The sequence below is a fragment of the Acanthisitta chloris genome, unplaced genomic scaffold (genome assembly GCF_000695815.1).
Source record: "Acanthisitta chloris isolate BGI_N310 unplaced genomic scaffold, ASM69581v1 scaffold26806, whole genome shotgun sequence".
Classification (NCBI taxonomy): domain Eukaryota; kingdom Metazoa; phylum Chordata; class Aves; order Passeriformes; family Acanthisittidae; genus Acanthisitta; species Acanthisitta chloris.
In genome coordinates this window covers 17,452-36,576 of record NW_008679161.1, presented here as the reverse complement: position 1 = coordinate 36,576, position 19,125 = coordinate 17,452, and the positions used below count along the sequence as shown (strand labels likewise).

The 19,125-nt window shown below is 45.4% G+C and overlaps 1 protein-coding gene across 1 annotated transcript in view; it reads left to right on the top strand.

Moving 5' to 3' along the window:
• Window positions 1–567: 567 nt before the first annotated feature.
• Window positions 568–19,125, top strand: part of ASPSCR1 (alveolar soft part sarcoma chromosome region, candidate 1) — a 29,779-nt gene continuing 11,221 nt past the window's right edge. Inside the window, 9 exon segments of the mRNA XM_009077193.1 lie at window positions 568–606; window positions 4,182–4,282; window positions 8,995–9,052; window positions 9,856–9,929; window positions 10,670–11,108; window positions 16,177–16,316; window positions 16,839–16,920; window positions 17,920–17,986; window positions 18,859–18,921. Of these exon segments, the coding sequence (XP_009075441.1) occupies window positions 568–606; window positions 4,182–4,282; window positions 8,995–9,052; window positions 9,856–9,929; window positions 10,670–11,108; window positions 16,177–16,316; window positions 16,839–16,920; window positions 17,920–17,986; window positions 18,859–18,921 (1,063 nt within the window).

Genomic DNA, 19,125 nt, shown 5'->3' with positions numbered 1-19,125 from the left:
GTCGGTGCGGGCGGTGGGTGTGTGGGGCTGGGACACACCCGTTCTCCGTTCAGGTCAGCCCCTCGCAGTGTCCCCTCATCCCGGGACACACAGCAAGGCCTCGTGTCATTTTCACCAGCACGTCCCTCCCCACGCGTTCACACCCCCCCAGCACTGTCTCCTCTCTTACCGGGGAATTTGACCCTCTGCTTTTGTGGTGTCCTGATCGAGAGGTCATTTGTCTGAGTGGCACTAAAAAAAAAAAAAAGTACCTTGGTGTTTAACCAGCCTTGGTTATGTAGTCAGTTTCTGTTTATCTCTTAAGGCCTGAGGAGGAACATACCTTTGGGTATCTGTGACCTCTAGAAACTGCAGCTGTGTTGGTATGCAGAATAACTTCTGCTGAGAACAGAATTCCCAGCAAATAGTGCTCTATGGCTTCTGGTCAGTCTCTGGGTAGTTCTTGTGCTCAATATCTGGACTCTCTATAGTTCATGGGCTCTGTTCTCCTTCAGGTTTCAGAGGAGTGTGTTGGACCTGTCCTTGCAATGGAGGTTTGCCAGGCTGCCCAACAATGCCAAGCTGGAGATGGTGCCAGTCTCTAACAGAGCGGGAGTGGAAACCACGGTATGTTCATTTACGCAGCGTGACCTGATTTCCTCACTTATCAGTTGTTCTGGTATGATCCCATCAGATCTAATGAGCAAGAGCATGGCATGGCATGGCCAGTGCCTGTGTAGGAGACCAGCTGCAGACTGGTTGAAGTGGAGTGGGAAGTAGTGATTTAGTAGCTGAAAGTCTTTGCTTACAGTCTGCATGAGCATGAGGTGTCAGCTGTGTGCTGGAGCAGAGGGGGATCCTTTGGGGAGCTGAAAAAATCACGGATAGCTAAGAAGTTAAACATCCCTGGCAACTAACTCAATTCTGTTTCCTAATTTCTGTTTCAGTTGCTGTTGTCTGCCTTTGGATTTTGACTAAATCTCAGATTCCCACAGAATTCTCTTCTACTGCTTTCCCAGCGTTGCTGTTCACGTTGTGTTTCCACAGCTTTAGGGCCTTTTGTGACCTGTGTTACGTTCAGCAGTGGCCAAATGTCCCTATTTAGTATGATTTGCAAAGGGCTTGTGGATGCTGTGTTCTCCAGGAATTATTGCCACGTTTAGGACATGCAAAAATCTTCTCTACATGTCACTGTAATGGATGGAGGTGTAACTTTGAAGTTGATGCTTAGATGTTAATGAGTGTGAGCTTTTTACTTTGTAAAGGTGATGTATGTTCTTATTTAAGTAGCCTGGGAATGAAAACGTGTCTATCACTGTCATCTCTCTTCTTACTGACTTCCTCATAGGGAGTGTCTCAGTTCCCTTGGAAGTTTTAGGTCTGTTGGTGCTGATCTCTTAACGCCTGTGAGCCAAGCAGTGCTAGTGGTGTCTGTTACAGGCAGTGCTTTAGCTGTCAGGGAGAGAAGTTGACACACTGATAAGAGAACTTTGTAGTGTGAGAAGGCTTTGGATCTCTACTCTAGTTCACTGTGGGTGTGCAGTGTAGTTTTGGGGGTCACTGATGTTCATGTTTTTCTCTGTAAAACCTCCATATTAGTTTTGGCACTAATGTTTTCGTTCTGACTTTGTGGTAGAAAGAAGTTTGTGCTTCAAATGACGTCTTTACTTCAAAAAATACCACACACTGGTAGCATCTGCTTAAAATTTTCAGTTAAAAAAAGGCCGTGATGGAATGGAGTTTGTCTTCCAGAGCAAAGTGTTTCTGTTGAAATGGTGCAGTTATGACTTTATCTGATATTCACATCCCATTCAGGAGGCACTGAAGGAATACAGTGACTGTTTTTTTCCCTTTAGTTATACTATGCGAAAGGGGAAGAAGGAGAGGGGTTATGGCATGGAATCACTGCTGTAGATCAGAAAAGAGCTAATAGGAGTGTAAATTGTTGCTCTTCAGTTGTAGTTCAGCAGAAGAACATTCAGAAGTGAGGCTGCCCTGGAGGTACTTGTTGCTATGTCATGGAGGTGAGAAGATGCAGTGAATGTGTGTGTGAAGAGTGGAGTGTAAACAGACTCCTATCCCACAAACTAAGAGCAGAGATTTCACTTGGGAGAGGCTCTCAGTGTTAGAACAGACTTTGTACAGAACAATTGACTAAAAGAATTCCCTGCCACAGGGAGCATGTGCCAAAGACCAGAGAGAAGACAGTCAGGTGGCTGTGACTGGGGTGTAGTGGCAGCTGAGATGCAGACTGGCTCATGCCAGCTGGCTGCAGTGATGTTGGGATGAACTCTGTGTCTTCTGTTAAGATAATGTGGGTGGAAGTAGGTGTACTTTTCCTGTGGTGCCAGTAGTCACCCCAGAGACAGAGTACAGGTTTCAATAAATCATGAGTTTGTTCAGAAAATCTGATATTTTGAAAACAGAAAGCTTTGCATGTAAAAAACCAACGTTTTTTGTAAGGCAGTTCTTTAGTGAAAAGTAGAACACATTCCCCTTGGGATGGCAGGTGGCCCAGGAGCACCGTTAGTATAGCTTTGGTGTTAAAGTTGTCAACCTTTTGTTTAAATGTTTGTAAACTTAGGAGATAACTGGCACTGGTCTCTATTATTTTATACAGTGCCTGGGCTTTTAAAGAGAATTTTCTAATTGACTGAATAGGACTTTCGTGACATGTTTAGCTTTGAACTGTTGCCCAGAAACTGATGCAACTGGTAGTCTGAATTTCTGGGCTGGATTCTTACAGAATGGTGATGTCAGCTGTCATCACCCTGCCGTAGCTGAGAATAATCTAAGGCTTGTCTCCCACGTAGGAGAAACCAGGAGGTTGTGTTAGTGGTGGGATGAAATGACATTGTTCTGTCGGCTCATTGTTGGTGATGCCACTGTTTCCTTTATGGAGAAAAATTCCTGTCTCCAGCAGATCAGCATTTGCAGTCCTGTGAGGACTGGTGGGAGCCGAGGCAGATGACAAACATATTCCTCCATGGAAATCACAGTAGATTGCTGGAGCCTGTGGTGTCTCTTTTCCCATCTCTCCCTCCAGCCCTTGTGCTCACAGACACATCTGCACTGTGGGTGTTGGTAGGGACATGTGAAAACACAGAATGAAAGTCAGTGCCTTTGCATGTCCTGGGCTAATGTCCTTCTTGGGCTTTGGAATAAGGCCAGTAGCTGTGGTCTTCAGAAAGCCATAGCTGACTGGAGAGATCAGGTGCTATGTTTGTTTTGTGATCTTTCTTTAGGCAGGTGAACTAATTGGGAAAACGAGTTAGGCATTCTGGAGAAGGCTGAATATTCTCTAAAGGTAAAGGTAACACCTGAAGTGCTCTGCCATTCTCTGTTGCTTGGTCAGCTGCTGCACTTTCCCCCTGGCACAGGAGTCTGAAGTTGTTCAGGGCTGACCTCAGTGTGTGTTCATTTTAGAAATACCTTGGATTTATTTCTTGGGGAGAGAGGTGGGGAAGCAATTCCCTGAGTATATGTAGCACCTGCTAATGAATGTGGCTGTTCACATTCCAGGTTGGAAAATGCCTGTTAGAATAGGCAGCTACCTGGCCCTTGCCATTTTCTGCAGGTGTTCAAGAACTTGATAACTGAACATCCTGAATTATTCTAGAGATTTTTTTTTTTTTTTTTTGCTACTTGAAACTTATATTGTATGTCAACATTTGGTGGTTAGGAAGCATTAGTCAGTTGCAAGTTACAAATGTTTCTTTGGGACTGGTAACAGTTGTTTAGGTGTTCAGTAACTCGGGATGATACAGACTGTGCGCTGTTTGTTTCGCCCCAGGGAAGCTGTTGTGCAAACTGATGCCCAAGTGGACAAAGCTCTGTGTTGGTGTTTCAGGTTGTGCAGCTGCATCAGTCCTGTCTGGGTTATTGGTGTTTGTTCTGTGTAGCTGTGCAGGCCCTTGCTGTAAAGCTGCATGTGGTGTAAAACAGAACATCTCAGTTGCTCATGACAAGACATTATTTGGGATATTGGCATTGGCTTTTCTCTGATGTGTTCCAGTTCAAGCTGTGGCAGGGAAGAGAGGCCTGTGACAGCTGGCTGATGTTCCAGGATGGCCTCCCCCATGCCAGTGAGCAGGAATTCAGGCCAAATATCTGCACAGGAGAGCAGAAATATTTTTAAAAGTGATGAAGAAAAAGAAGTTTTCATTCAGTTTTCAGCTGAATTCAGTGTGGTTTTCCCACAGGTTCGGATAGCATTACAGCTAGATGATGGCTCCCGTTTGCAGGACACTTTCCTCTGCCAACAGACCTTGTGGGAACTTCTCAACCATTTTGCAAAGATCAGGTGAGCAGTGCAGTGGGAAAATACTTGTCTGGGTGGATCTCTGCATGGCAGTATGGTGATCCATTAAATCCTGCAGATTTGTGGAGTTTGCATGTTTTTGACTGGGGTTTCTCCTGTATAACACAGATGTTTGCCTTTTCCTTGCTCTTCCCCATTTGACACTCCATAGCTTTATTATTATTTTTTAATCCTGGAGTGGCACTCCTGGTTCAGAGCATCAACTGATAACAAACTGCTAAGGCTGTGAAGAAACTACACTATACTGGGGTGTGTTGTCCCACCTGCCTTTTGCACAGACCTGTTGAAAGTCCTGTTGGTGCCAGAGGTGAGGTGCTGGCCTGGATGATCCTCATCCCCAGTATTTCTGTGCTGCAGGTCCCTGTGGTGCAGGGGATTCCTCCTTAAATGAGTTGCTTGCTGTTGTGCAAGCAACTCATTTTGAAACATCAAGCTAACGAACTTTTCTCAAAGAAAGACAGTTCTTTTCTTTCTCTCATGGCTTGGAAGATGAGGCCTTCAAGTTCTGACAGCCATTCTGGTTTTCAATAGTCAGGGACCAGGCCTACTCTGTGGCATTTGCTAAGTCAAAAGGAACAGTCTTCATGTAAATGCTAGAGAGGAAAGAGTTGCTTTTCTTTTAACTGAGGAAAGAGGTAGGCCAGAAAACACAGACATCATTTTCCTAAGTATTTTAAGCCCCATCATGTCCCTTAGCATGTCTTTTGTGCCCTCTGGGAGGACAAGAGTGCCTGTTGCAGTTTGGGGACTGCTAAACTGGTAGGGGTGGTAATCATGGACAATGACAAATAGCCTTTGTGTGACTTTCTCACAGATCAGATGATTATTACTTTGGTTTAAATTTTGAGCTTTTTTTTTAAATATAATTTTGCTCTTTTGAAGTGGTTTTATTTGTTCCAGGTTGTTGTAATGCTACTAATTAATGTACATGCTGCTCTTTTCAAGCCTCTGACTGCTGCAGTGGGCTCAGCATTCACAACTGCAGCTCAGAACATAGCTGCTCTTTTCTGTGCTCTGGAAGCTGAGCTCAGATGTTTGGGTGGACTTTGCAGACTTTTGATTAAGTTCAACAATCAGCAAAGGTGCTGTGTGAGACTCAGTCAGAGAACAAGTTGGATCTCCAGCCATCCCTATGGATTTCATGGCCTGAGCTGCTGTTCAGTGTGTTTTGGTTCAGCTGACTAACTAGTCAGCTAGTTGTTGATGTTTGCTGAATCCTTCCTTGGGCTTTCCAACTGGAGACGTTTTCCTGGAATGCTCAGCTGCTCTAAGTGCGTGAGGGGAAGTATTCTAAATCCACTGGAATTTCCCCTGGGTTTCCAGCGTCCATCTTGGCTAATTGGGTCTGAAGAAGGTCTGGAAGCTATTGTAGGGCTGCTCCTCCTCTCAGCGTGCGGCAGTCCTTGCACAAGATGTTTACAGGCCCTGTCAGATCACTACATGAAGGAATCTAATCTGCTTGCCGTTCCCCTTCTGAAGAGCAGCACATCAAAGAGAGGACAGTGTGTTTGATGTGTGTGCTTGCCTCAGTGGGTGCATGTAACGGATTAGCAGCAGCTGGAGGAGGAGCCTGCTGCTTCCAAGAGTTAGACAAAAATAAGTCTCTGGGGATCTTTGTCTGGAGTCTGTGCTGCAGAGGCTGGTTGAGGGGACAGCATTGCCTGCCCTTGGAGCGTGAGGCCTCGGAGAGCTGATGCATTTCTGTCCCCCACTCTTGCCTGTCTGGCAGCTTTGTGGGCTGTTGTACATAGGAATGGTTGCAGTCTGAACACTCAGAGATAGCTTTGACAGTGACTTTTCACTAGTTCTCTGGTGTCATTCATTGGGTTCAGATTTTTTCCATACATTTTTAGAAGACTCTTCAAAGAGTTGCTTGGATTGAAGTGAAACGTAGGTTTGGAAAAGTGAATGAAACTATATTCTTTAAGTCAAACTGGCTCCCATGGGTCTTTGGTGAGGACATGGTTTCCATAGTCTGAAGCTTGAATGTAGTAGTTTGGGTGTTCTGGTGTGGCTGTCGTTTTCTGCACAGTGGGATTTGTTGTGGTGGCTGGGAGAGGTGTTCTGAAAGAGTGGTACCTTGGGATTGTAAACCCTTTGGGATGTGTTATAGCTGGTCTGGAAGTAGTTCTCAGGCCCTGACTTCCCTAAACCAGACATGACTATCAGGACTGGTTTTGCAGGTTGCTCTGTTTGGATTTGCTACCTCTGGGTGTCTTGATGACTCACCTTGTCCTGTACCACTGTGCTGTTGCAGGTTTTCAAGTTTTAGCCTTTTGATCAAGATGGGATATAAACTGCTACAATTAAACCAAAGAGAAGTCTCAGTTCTGGTCTGTGCTTACCAGGTTTGCTCCCCTACATCCTCCAGCTCGAAATCCTTGATCTTCTCTTGCTCTTGAGAACTACTCAAGGATTGAGTATCATAATTTTCCAGTGGCTCTCTGTCCTGAGTGACTTCTGGGTCCAGCTGTTTCAATTACGTGTTATTGTAGCTCAGTTTAGAATCTAAATGTAACTGTTCTTGATGAATTTGGGTGTGAAGACTTTGGTCTTCTGCTGGGCAAGCAGGTTGCTAAAGTGTGAAGGATTATTTCCTTGTTACCTGAACAGAAGTTATCTGTCCTAGGTGTAAGTGATGCACTAGATAGAAATAGTCTGAGTTCCTGCTTCAGTTTTGTGACACTTGAATGCCAAGTTGATCCATGTTTTGCAGATTTATTTAGGAGAAGGTGAGGCTATTCCTGCTACTGGGGAATCACAGATAATGCAGAGTAACGTTCAAAGTCAAAATATCTATCCAAAATGTCTAATTTCCAGTGAAAAATACTGGAATTTTTTTTTCAGGCTGCCAGGGTCCTGCAGGTTTTGGTTTCTCCTGTAAAGTTCACTGCAGGAACTAGAATCTGCTGGCTGAAGAGGCAGCTAAGTGGAAGTGTTCACATAACGCCGTAAATTAGTCATTTGTAAAGCTCCTCAGGAGTCCAGTAACAAACACTGGCATAGTCAGGCATAAAATAGCAAACTGACCTTGGGAACTGGCTCCAGAGGCCCAGGCAGTGAGCAAGGTTATGTTGTGTTCCTGGGCTGCCAGGTGGATTTCCTTAGCTGCTTTGCAGGGACGTGGTTTCTCTTCAAGTCACAGGTGGTGGGTGATGGTTTCCTGGTGGGGGTGAGTCGTGGGGGAAATCCATTCCCCCCAGAGAGCACTGAGATCAAGGGAGTTTACCATGAGGAGGAATTTCAGCTGTTTTGTGTTTGATGATAAAACAGCTGTTGCAGTGCACATGGTACATGCAGCTCCTTACCAAGGGATATCCTGGTGCAACTGCAGGGACAGGGAGCTTGGGACAGAATGTGCTAGCAAGAGCTACTGGGGAGTGGATGGAGAAGGGTAAACCTCATCAGTTCTCAACGTGTTGATGGGGAATATCCTGGGGCAATATCCTCACCTTTTGTGGCTTCCCCAGTGAGAGTTCAGCCAGGTATCTTTCCAAACCACCACTGTCTCGGCTAGTGCCATTGGTGTGCTTGGGGTGAGAAGCAAACTCTTCTCCTTAATCTCATGTTTTAGCACATTCTCAGCTGATTTCCATTTGAGTTTCACTGCTGAAGTGGAGACCAACATGAAAGGGTTTCTTCTGCTGTTGAATTTAATGCTCTCACTGATTTCAGTGCTTCAGCACTGGTTAATTCTTTAAGGCTTTTTACTTTTCTGCAGACATCTCAGGTTTTCTTGTTAAAAATGTCAATTCTTTTTTTTTTCCTTTTTGAAATCACATCATCTTGGCTGGATGAGAAGTGAGACTTCCTGTGACAGGCAGTGATTGCCTTTCCCTGTCCATATTCTGTGTTTGATCAAGTGAATATGTGATAAGGTTTTTCCTTTACTGGAATGCCTCAGAATTGCTTATCTAGAGGAGAATGGGAAGAATAGCATCTTGTCAAGAGTTGCATCTTACTGGTTTTTCCCTGTCTCAATGCTAAGGGTCCTTCACTTATGTCTTGCCCTGCACATGACCTGTCAGCAGTTTGCATCATTGCTAATATGTGTCCTATGTCACTGAAATGCTTAAGTATGGGTTGGTTTTCACTTTGTCTGCAGTGGCAGCTTTTCCTTTAGCTTTAGTTTGTCCCTGGTCTCTGAAATCTGAAAGCTCCTGCTGTTGCTTTTGCTGTTCTTTCTTCTTTTTGAAACTGTCTAATATGAAGACAGGCAAATTCCTTGTCCTCAGCTTGTTTGCTTTAGAGCAGTATTTCACTCTGTTTGTTGCTGTGCATATGTGGAAAAAAATGGACCTGTCCCCAGGAAAAGTACAGTCTAAACTGTAACAAAGCCTTTAACTTAGGTAAGGGATTCAAAAGAACAAGTATAATGAAGTCATGTTCCAGATTGGGTACTGAGGCACATGAAGTACTCAAACTTATCTAGTAAGAGGAACTAATTTCAAAATTAACTTGAATTATTTCTACTTTGCTTTTAAACTTTTAGGCTGTTTAAGGAAAAGTGAATGCATTGGAGCAAATTCTTTACCTAATGTCTAATAGTGATCCTGTGAACTGTGCAATGGTTATTGCTGGGGAGACATGGAGGAGAGTGTTGCCAGCTGATTTCACTTCGTGCCTAGCTCTGTGCTAGTTTTGGAGGAGTAGGCTGTCCTGCAGATGCTGCAGTGTTTTGCTCTTTCTTGCAGGGAGCTGATGGAACAGCACAGTGAATTCTCTCCAGTCTGTATTTACATGCGAGATGAGGTAAGGCAGCAAAGGCCTCTCAACTGTCTCTTCGCCTGTCCCTGAAAAATAAGAAAAACTTAGCTCTGCTTTCCAACCTGGAAAGTGTTTCTTTTGAACTTTTTTGAGAGGGGAAGTAGAAAAAATGTTGGTCTTTTCAAAGCATGACGTGTCTGTATGGAAAAAAGCTCTTTTGGAACGTAACCCTGGGCCGTTGAGACCTCTGAGCCCATAAAATGAGCTCAATGACCTGTTTGTGTTTTTCTTTCCAACTTCTTTTAAAGCTTGAGTCAAAACAGTGGTTTCATTTTAATAAATATTTGCTTTTCTCTGTGTTTTGATCTTTTGCTATTAATGTTTTGTTTAATATTTTGTATGTGCACATTACGGAATTCGCTCTCCCTAGCTGTCCCCTTCACTTCCCTCTGACCTCGGTGGACAGATCGTCTTTATTCTGGAACAGGTCATTACAGACAGATGGGAGGTGTGTGTAAGGAAATCGGCTGTCTTGCAGCTCAGAGATGTTGCCTGGCATTTAACTTCTGACATAAAAGTAGTGCTTTGCTGTAGTTGGATCCCATTTGGATGTGTGCATGGGACGAAAATATGTGTAGGTCATCTTCCCTTGAGGTCATTTAATAAGCTGTGAACTCGGACAGATGAATACAGATGGATTCAGGTCTCATTTCCAACTGCAGGAAGAGTGTGTTTTGAGCTGTATCTGGTGCATTTCTTTTGATACAGGCTTCTTTCTAGAAAGAGCTCTTTCCGTGTCCTCCCAGGGACGCAGTGACCATAATTCCTCCTTTCTGGTTTTGTTGCAGATCTCGGGGAAAGATGCCCTGGAGAAGACAACACTGAAGTCACTTGGCCTGACTGGAGGCAGTGCCATTGTCAGGTTGGAAAGAGCAAAATTTGGCCTCTTTATTTTTCCTTTCCACTCTGGTGATTATTTTGTTTCAAATACCCCCCCAAAAAAAGCACCAAAAAAAAAATTCAAAAGGACAAACATCACTGCATCCAGTAATTATTGCATTTGCCTGTTTATCTCAAACTGCTGCCCAGATGTGCTTCCCACAGCTGCAGATGCTGGCACTGACCAGTCATGTGCAGATTAAAAGAGCTTGTTTGTTTGTTTCTTTTTTTTTTTTCTTTTTCTCCTTTGAGTGGAACAGACAATTCAAAGTTAAAAGTCTCCCTGAGAGGGCAATCATCCACTGCTTCATTCTTCCCTGCTGTGGATCTCAGGCACTGAAGTCCCAGCCCCTGCAGTGCCTCCTGGCTGGTGGGGGGTGAGGTGGGGACAGGACAGCCTTTCTGTGATCATCTCCTGGCCAGCTCCTAGCGGTTTAGACAGAAGGCAGGAGTGATTAGAAGCTGTGCTTTACAACTGACTGCTGTTTTGCCCTGGAAGGCAGTTTTCTTCCTGTGGAGCAGGTAGTTCCTGTTCTGGTTTTTTGCACAACCCCCAGACCCCTTAGCCCTCACTTCACAAGGACTGGTGCTGTGCTCTGTGAGCAGGTTGTTAAATCAAGGGTGCCTTTGAGTCAGTCTCTGTGTTGTGGTCACGTTGAGTGGGGAGGGCAGTACTCTTAGGAGAATGATTCTATTTTTATTCATTTTGGTGTCTTCTTTAAGAGTTGTCATGAAGAAATGCAGTTCATCTGGTCAGGAGGAAGCTGTGAGTGCCACAGTGCCTTGTAATGAGCCAACAGTGAGGCCAGACCCTATGGAAGGAGCAGTGGATGTGTGCCTACCTCAAGCAAACACATTCCCAGAGGACTTGGACCACAGGGATGTGGCCATGTCTTTAAACAGCTGCACAGACAAGCAAGACTCGATTAGAGAACCTCATGCTAGCTCAGAGGAGCCTCGGCCTTCCTCAGAGCCTGAGCCTGCCCCATTTGTCCCTTTCGCTGGAGGTGGACAGCGCCTGGGGGACTCTTCTGTAGCTGCACCATCTTTGGGGTTAGATACACCACCTTCAAAACTGCCAACAACTTCTTCCAGCCCTGGAGGCCCTTCTAAGCCAAAGAAGTCTAAGAACAGCCAAGAACTGCAGAAGGAGCAAGAACAGGTAAGGGAAAACTTGTTTGCAATTTGGCCTTTTTTTTTTAATTCAGCCTTGCCTGAGGCTGAGCTCCTATGAGGAAAAAGTTGTTTCTGTATTTAAGACTTTTTTCCCCATGTTGCAGGATTAGGTGCCTTGGTGACATACAGTTCTTCCTGAGTTCAGTAAGGAGGTAGGAAATAGGAAGGATGTGAGTTTATGCATTTGCTGTCCAGAGGCAAGCAAAACTTTGAGCCTCTATCCTTGATGAATGGTTCAAACAGAGCCTACACAGCAGTAAATCACAGTCCAGGAGAGCCTAAACCTCTGTGTTTCAAATTTCATGCAGATTTCATGAACAAATTCCCACTTTGTCACCTGAGCCCTGGGTACTTGTTCTTCTCTTGACAATCTGCTGTGTAGTTTTGCTAAAGATGGGCAGAGTTTGTCTGTGACTTAATTTCCTTAGTATGCAGATGCAGCAGAAACCTTCCATCCTTTTGTTTCTCTACTTCTGCTTGCTTATGGAAATGTTTTCTGTATTCATCTAAAATATCCTGCTTCTTAAATTAAGTCTACCTCTCTCTAACCCTTTTCCCAGAAGGACGAATTGCACATCTCTTCATTGCTGGTGTCTCTGAAGTAAACCTGTGTTGGTTAAAGTTAAAAATCCTTGAGCCCATGTGGTGGTAGCAGAACTGATGGCTGAAGATTGCCATCCCAAGGTGACCTGGGAATGATGTGTGTTTTCTGTAGAGCAGCTGTATGGAGTTGAATGCCTTCAGCAAGGTGTGAAATGAAGCACGGGAGCCATTTAGTTAATAACTTACTCCTCGTTACTGTGCACTGGAGGTTTCACATCCTGGATCCTCAGTGACCAGTTTCTTGCCCCTTCACTGCACACATCATCACTGGGGCTGAATTGCGTGTTCAGAGATCCTCTTAATTGTTTTTGACTCTTTGGTACCTCCTAGAGTTGAAGGTTTGAATTCTCTGGTTCTGATCCAGCTAGGCTTGAACAATGGAAAGCTGTAAATAGAAAGGATAACTTAGGAGCTTCAAAGGAAGCTCAGTCCATGAGGAAATTTTTAAGACTGTGGATGCTTTCATGTTGATGTAGAGACTCTACCTTGGTTGACTTGTTTGTGGTTGCAGTCCATTCTTGATGAGTTTCTGGGTTGTTTAGGAACAGAAGCCAGACCCTGGAAGGACTCTGGAGCAGTTATGAACTGCATGAGTAGCAGAAAGAGGCCTTGTCAACCCAGTGGTGAACATTTTGGTATATTAGAAACATGCTTGGGTCCATGTGCTCAGTGTTATTTAAGCTTTTGGAACAGACCCTGGACACGGAGAACTAAACAGTAGGCTGGGTGATTTGTCCAGCCTCGTGTTGGTTTTTTCAGTCACACCCTCACCTATGAGGGATTTGGAAAGGAGGAGTTTCTGTTGTGTCTGGGAAGGGAGGGAGAAGCACAGGGCTTTGGTGGCATCCTTCACCAGTCTTGTTGCCCACATGTCTCTGGTGCCAGCTGGGAGGGCAGAACTCCTTTCAGCATTGACTTTACAGCCTGATGTGGGGCTGTGCTGCTGGGCACGGGCTGAGCTGTGGAGGCTGAAGGACTCTCAGGAACTGGCGCCTTGCTCAGGATCACAGTCCAGCTCAAACCACTCGGAGGCACTTCTGGAGCCAGCCGCCTTTCCATCTGAGAGCAGCTTTGGAAGCAGCTGCAGATTCTGTTGGGGGGTTCTGCCCTTGTGTTAAACAGCATGTGATTTTGACGGCTGCTTTCAAGCCCTTTGATCTCTGGTGCTTTTGCTGCTGATTGATTACATTTTGTTCCCTCCTCCATTCCTGCCATCCTCTGCTCTCCTTGCTCTCAGCGGCAACAGCCGAGCAGGGCTAGCCACATGGCATCTGCTTTTTGTCCCTTTTCAGTCCTGAGGAAAAAACCCAAAACAAAACAAATTATTTTTAAACATCAAAGGTCCATTTTTGTAAAAGAATCTTCCCATTAATGCTTTGCCTGTGTGTGGTTTTTGAAGCTGAAGAGAGAGGCTGGATAAAATCTGTGCCGGCGTCCCTTCGCTTCTTGGGCTAAAGATGGTTTACAGACAGCTGCGTGCTGACTTTGATGTCAGAACATTAATTATTAGAAGGTAACTTTGCACCAGATTCCCCATGAGATTAGAGCTCCCTGAGGTGGTTGGGGGACGTGGGTCTCTGGGGAGAGCTTGCTGCTGTGGAAAGCACAATAGCCACTACTTCATTTTAGATGAAATAAAAGTTTTCCTCAGCTTACCTGTTTCCTTGGGTCCAGGGTGGTGACCACTGAGAGAACTGCATTCCTCCTGACACCTGGCTTGGTTGCACAGACTGCACTTATGGAAATGCTGCTGTGGACATACAGCTTCAGCCTCATGAGAAAAGTGCCTGACATCTCAGCTTTGGTAGGAAAAGTAGAGACTTTGAAGAAGGAAAGTGCCAAACACAGCATCGTTGGCTTCTGGAAGGTCTCTCTGACAGAAACAGGACAGTAAAATGCACAGCTTGCTTTCCTCCAGGTGACATAATGGAAGGTAGAACATCCATGTGGTGGCTGTTTATCATTACAGGAGGTGGTCACCTTTTGTCATGGCTGCAGATAACACTGGATGTGCAGTGGGCTGGGAAGTGAGTTGGTGTTCCTGGAGCCTCTTCTGTAATCATCATGAGATGTTTTTGGATTCTGTCTGCACTTTTGGATTGTTGGAACCCACAGCAAGGAAGAGGAATGAACACTTAGAGCTGGAATATATGTCTGCCTTCTGCCACCTTGTGATTCCCAATGTCTTGGTGGAAGTTTGTAGCTGTCACGTTGGTTTGGGCAGGGTCTGGCCCTTTCCCTGCGGAATTCCACTGCTGTTGGGATGAGCTAAAGTGCTTGTTAGGGCCGATGCTAAATGGTAACTATAGGATTTGCTAATGTAGACTTTGGAGTTCTCACTTTCCTATCCCAGCACCCTTCACCACATGGGATATGCCTCCTCAGGCTTTTGGGTTCGGGGTCTTTTTGGAAGAAGTCTGTTTTCAGTACATGTTTAGAGTAAAATGAAACTTCAGCCAGTTTGGGGAGATTGGGGAGGCCTGATTAATTCTTCTCTGGCACAAATCTGCCCTCACTGGGGCTGTGGTGGGCAGTGGGTGGATCTATGGTGCAGCAGGATCCTTCCCAGGGGGTAGCCCTGGGTGCTCGGGGTCCCTCCTGCAGCACTGGGCACCCCCCTGCCCCGTGCCCCAGGAAAGCTGCAATCAGGCTCCTTCACCCACTAGTTAGGGCTGACCCTGCTCAACTTTCTAAAAGTAGCCAAGGGTCCCACCCACACAACCTCGCTCTTTTAATTTCTCAAATTACCCTTTAGTGCCCACAAGCAGAGTGAACATTGCCTTGTAATTTGTGTTGTGCTTTTGACAATTGAGGAGACTCTTGTTCCCAAGGGGCCAGTGCCCCGGGGAAGGGAGAGTGGATGGAGGGAGGACACTTGGGCGTTAATTAGTACTGGAAAGAAGGAATAAGGGGAGAAGAAATGGGCAGCGGGTTCGTTCACAGCCTGCAGCCCTGTCGGCCTGGCAGCTCGCTGGGGAGAAACGCTGGATTCACTACTGAAGTTTTTGTTCCCATGGCCCTTTCAACAGTTTTGGGACTTAGAAAGTTTGACTTTTTTGAGAGCCATGAGGTGTAACTGTCTCTCATGTGCTGGACTCCAGTTGTGGTCTGTATTCACACACAAGCACAGCTGCTGCTTTGGGTGCAAGAGAGAGCAGCCAGCACCTAACTAACCTTTCCTGGGAGGGATCCATAATGTCCTGCTGTCTGCAGAGACAGCAATGCTCTTGGTCTAACTGGTTGGAGTGGATTGAGGCTTTAGGTTGGTTTTTTTTTTTGGTTGTTGTGTCTTGAGGTTGGGATTTTTTGTTGCTTTGCTTTTTCATACCTGTAACCGCAGCTGTAGAGTAGGTCAGAGCTGTGCTGCAAGGTTTGTCACTGTGACATCAGCTCTGGGCTCTGGAGGCTGTGGAGCAAAGAGCCAGGCTGCCTGTGCCCAGCTGGGCAGGTGAGGGGGTGTCTGTATGTGGCTTGGGATGCCTGTCCTCAGCCTCTGGGGAGTAGAGGAAGTTGCCAGTAAATGTATTAAGTACCTTTATTGCAGCTGATGCCTACAGAGAACTGCTGCCCACAGTGTCCTTTCGCTGCAGCAAAGGCTGATTTCAGTGCAAAGTACTTTGTAAGTGCAAAACAAGAGAGTTTTGCTTAAGGGAAACACCAGAAACCAGGTTAAGAATTGGAAAGGTGTACAATGAAGCCCTGTAGTGGCTCAGTTCAGAGAGCTTGAACAGCTCAAAAACTGCCTTACCAAAGCAAAAGATTGCTCCCTGGAGTAAGGAGAAATGGAGTGAGCCCTGGCTGGGAAACTAGTGCTGTTGGCTCTGTGGCAAGGGAATGTGAAGCAAAGAGAACACAAGACATGATGTGAGCCAGGAGTGTGTGGCAGATGGAAAACTTCAAAAGGCACTGTAGTCTGTCGAACGAGGGATAGCACCTGTATAAGTTGAGAGCTGCTTGTAGAGGGGGAAGGAAATGGTTACGTACTGAGAGAAGTTTGGAGAAGAGCAGAGGGAGGCTGGGTATGGTTTTGGGATAGGAGTAATTTCTGAGTACTTGTAACAAGCTTGTAACTAGCTAGTAGTGTGGTTCGGCTGCAAAATACCATTGTACTGTAAGTGAAGAGATTCCACAGGCATTCCCTGGAAAGGACTTTTCTCTCCTTACCTTGTGTGACTGCTGAGGTTATTACCCTGGGCTTCCTGTACTGCCTGTGGAGAGCAGCTAACCTGGCAATAGAGATCCTTGCCTGCTGCTGGGGGGATTGTGCCCAAAGCTGTGCCAGCTATAAAGAATGACGACACTAACCACCTCTGCATCATTAGTCTGATCTTAGTGACAGGAATTTCACACTAGTGATTGCATTTCAGTTTGCAAATATTGTCCTTTCACTTTGTTTCAGGAACCTTACAGCATGAGCAAAGCAATGCAATTCAAACTATTTTATTTTGTAGCTTGTAGAACGAGAGCCACTCGTGTGTCACCTAGACCTACTGGAACCACTTCCTGATGGTCCAGAAGAGCTTCCTGATGAGTTTTTTGAAGTCACAGTGGATGATGTACGGAAACGTTTGGCACAGCTGCAGAGTGAGAGGCAAGTTCCCCTTCTGCTGTGAGTGAGGTGGTGCTGAGCAGAGTGACAGTGACTAGCAGAGCTTGTTGCATTTCCAGCCAGTAAGAAACATCTTGTATTTGAAGTAACAGAACTCTTGTGCCAGCATTGTTTTTCAGCTTCAGTAGTTCTTCTCCCTCCCTGGAGTAGTCACATCGTACTTTCGACTCTGCTTTATTGGATTAATAAGTCCATCTCTTCTTGAGTAGTCTAAGCAAACTTTCCTCTCCTCTTAGTATCTTTTCTGGCATCTGCTGTGGTGAACCTATTTTTAAACTTGTACTTTAGAAGTAATTTTATACAGTATTGTTGCTGATGCTCAGTCATTTCATATATGAGATTTTTGGATAGGAACTACAGGACATGAGGAAAATGCTGTGAGAGATGCATGAAACAGCTGAGCAGTTCTCATCAGCCCTGCTTGGACCTTTCCCTATCTTAATAAAGTAAAACTACATTGTAAAGTTACCGAAGTGACAACTTGTCTCCTTCCTGTGTCTGTAGGAAACGCTTGGAAGAAGCTCCACTGATGACAAAGTCTTTGAGGGAGTCTCAGCTGAAGGAGAAATTGGAGCGTTACCCAAAGGTAATCATTGTTCTTTCCCCAGTCCCTCTGGCTAGCCCAGACTTGCGGCCTGAGTAACTTTGGAATTCAGTTGTTATGGACAAGCTCTTAAGCTACTTATAGGATGACTTTTCAAATTCTTGTCCCTGTTAGTTGTGGGACTTGGATAGCAGTTGTGCCATGTGAAATCAGCTGTGTTGTAATAACCTGGTTCAGGAACAGGCAGCACAGCTCCTTCTTTTCTGTTCCAGATGTTTCAAAACCTTTGTCATGCACGCATCAGTCTGTGTGACTGAGCTTTCCTACCTGCCTCTCCTGTGGGCATTTTGTTAGTATCTCATTGAAAGTTAAATGATTCAATGTTACATATTGGGTTTATTTTGCTCTGTAAATATCATCCTAATGCAATTACCAAGTTAAATGCTTTCTGACCAATGCTGGCAATGAAATGGTCTTTCAAAACCTTTGTCATGCACGCATCAGTCTGTGTGACTGAGCTTTCCTACCTGCCTCTCCTGTGGGCATTTTGTTAGTATCTCATTGAAAGTTAAATGATTCAATGTTACATATTGGGTTTATTTTGCTCTGTAAATATCATCCTAATGCAATTACCAAGTTAAATGCTTTCTGACCAATGCTGGCAATGAAATGGTCTACTTCACTTAAGAGGTTCCTGCTGCTGTGGACACCTTGGGATGCTGGTCCAGTGTCTGTACCTGTCCACAAGGCACTGTCCACATTGTCTGTGCATCATTTAGCACAGGGAGCTCCTACTCTTTGAGTGGGTGTTGCTGCATTGCACATCCCAGTGCTTTGATAGATGAGCTCTCTTGGCCCTTTGAAAGCCAAACAGTCTCTATTCCCTGAGGAGCAGCACAGCACTGTTAGCCAGGATGCTCTTCTACTCTGTCAATACCTCAGATCTCCCCACTTAAAAAATATTTGCAGATTCTAAGCCAAGGACAAGTGTTAGAGAGGAGCTATTAACCACTGACCTCATGTGCTTTGCCTTGGGTTTAGGTGGTGTTGAGAGTTCATTTTCCAGACCGCCACGTGCTGCAGGGCTTCTTCCATCCCAGTGAAACTGGTAAGAGTGATCCCCTCGGCCTGTGCAGCTGCTGCCACAGCTCTCACCGTGGTGGGAGAGAGTGGCTCTGGACAGGTCTTTCTGCTGGCCAGGGAAGTAAAGCTGCTCTGAAAAAGCAGCAGTAGGTAGTTACATTGTCCTTTTCAGGTGCCTGAGCGGAGTAAGAAGAGAGTCTGGGCTAATTAGCTTCACTAAGAGGAGTTTGTTTTCAGGACTACTTGGTGGAGATTGTCAGGCTGCTTCATGGCAAAAGCCTTGTACTCAGGAAGCTATCCCACTTGTTGTCCCCTTGTTTGTGTGCAAGTGATGTGTTACTGGGATGCATTTGTCCACTTCCTCTGTGTTAACACTTAGAGCGTTTTGGGGTAAAGCAACACCCCCATCCCCAATCCAAAACAAACCCAAAAAACCCAGAAGAAACAGCGTTACCTCCTGTACTAAGAGGGGATGAACATTTCTGGCTCTTGTCAGTTCACAGAAGGTGATCAGACCAAGTAGCTCTTACTGTTATTACTGGAGATCCCCTTATTCTCTTCTGGCAGCCACAGCTACCTGCACAATCTTCTTGATAATTTTGTGTGGAACACAAACTGATAACTGGTTAGTCTCACCTGGCTGCTCTCTGTAGCTGCTGTTGGATTTCCTGGGCGTCCTTAGATTTTGCTAAAGGACCAGCATGTTGAAATGGTTTGTTTGTTTGTTTTGTTTGTTTGTTTTCTTTCAACAAGATATTTGTAATAGCAACAGTGTAGTTTGGGGGAAAACTCTCCAGACATTGTAGAGTGCAGTTCTGCTGTTACAGGTTAGCCTTTTTGCCCAACATTTGAAGAAGCGAATGAAATTCAGCAAATATTTCTCTCCTTTCTCCACAGTTGGCATTTTGAGAGACTTTGTGAGAAGCCACCTCGCCGATGCGGATTTGCCATTTTACTTGTGTAAGTGCTGTTGGTAATATTTGGCCTTACTTTACAGAGCTTGTTCCTAGCTGTGGTACAGATGGGATGTGTTGATGCCTGAGGTATGGCCTGGGGAGGAATATCTTCCCTAAACACAGCCTCACAGTGCAAAGGAGGTGTAACCTGCTCCCTTAGCCATGTTTTGCTTCTGCCTAAGCAGGAGCCTCTGTGGGCAGGTGAATG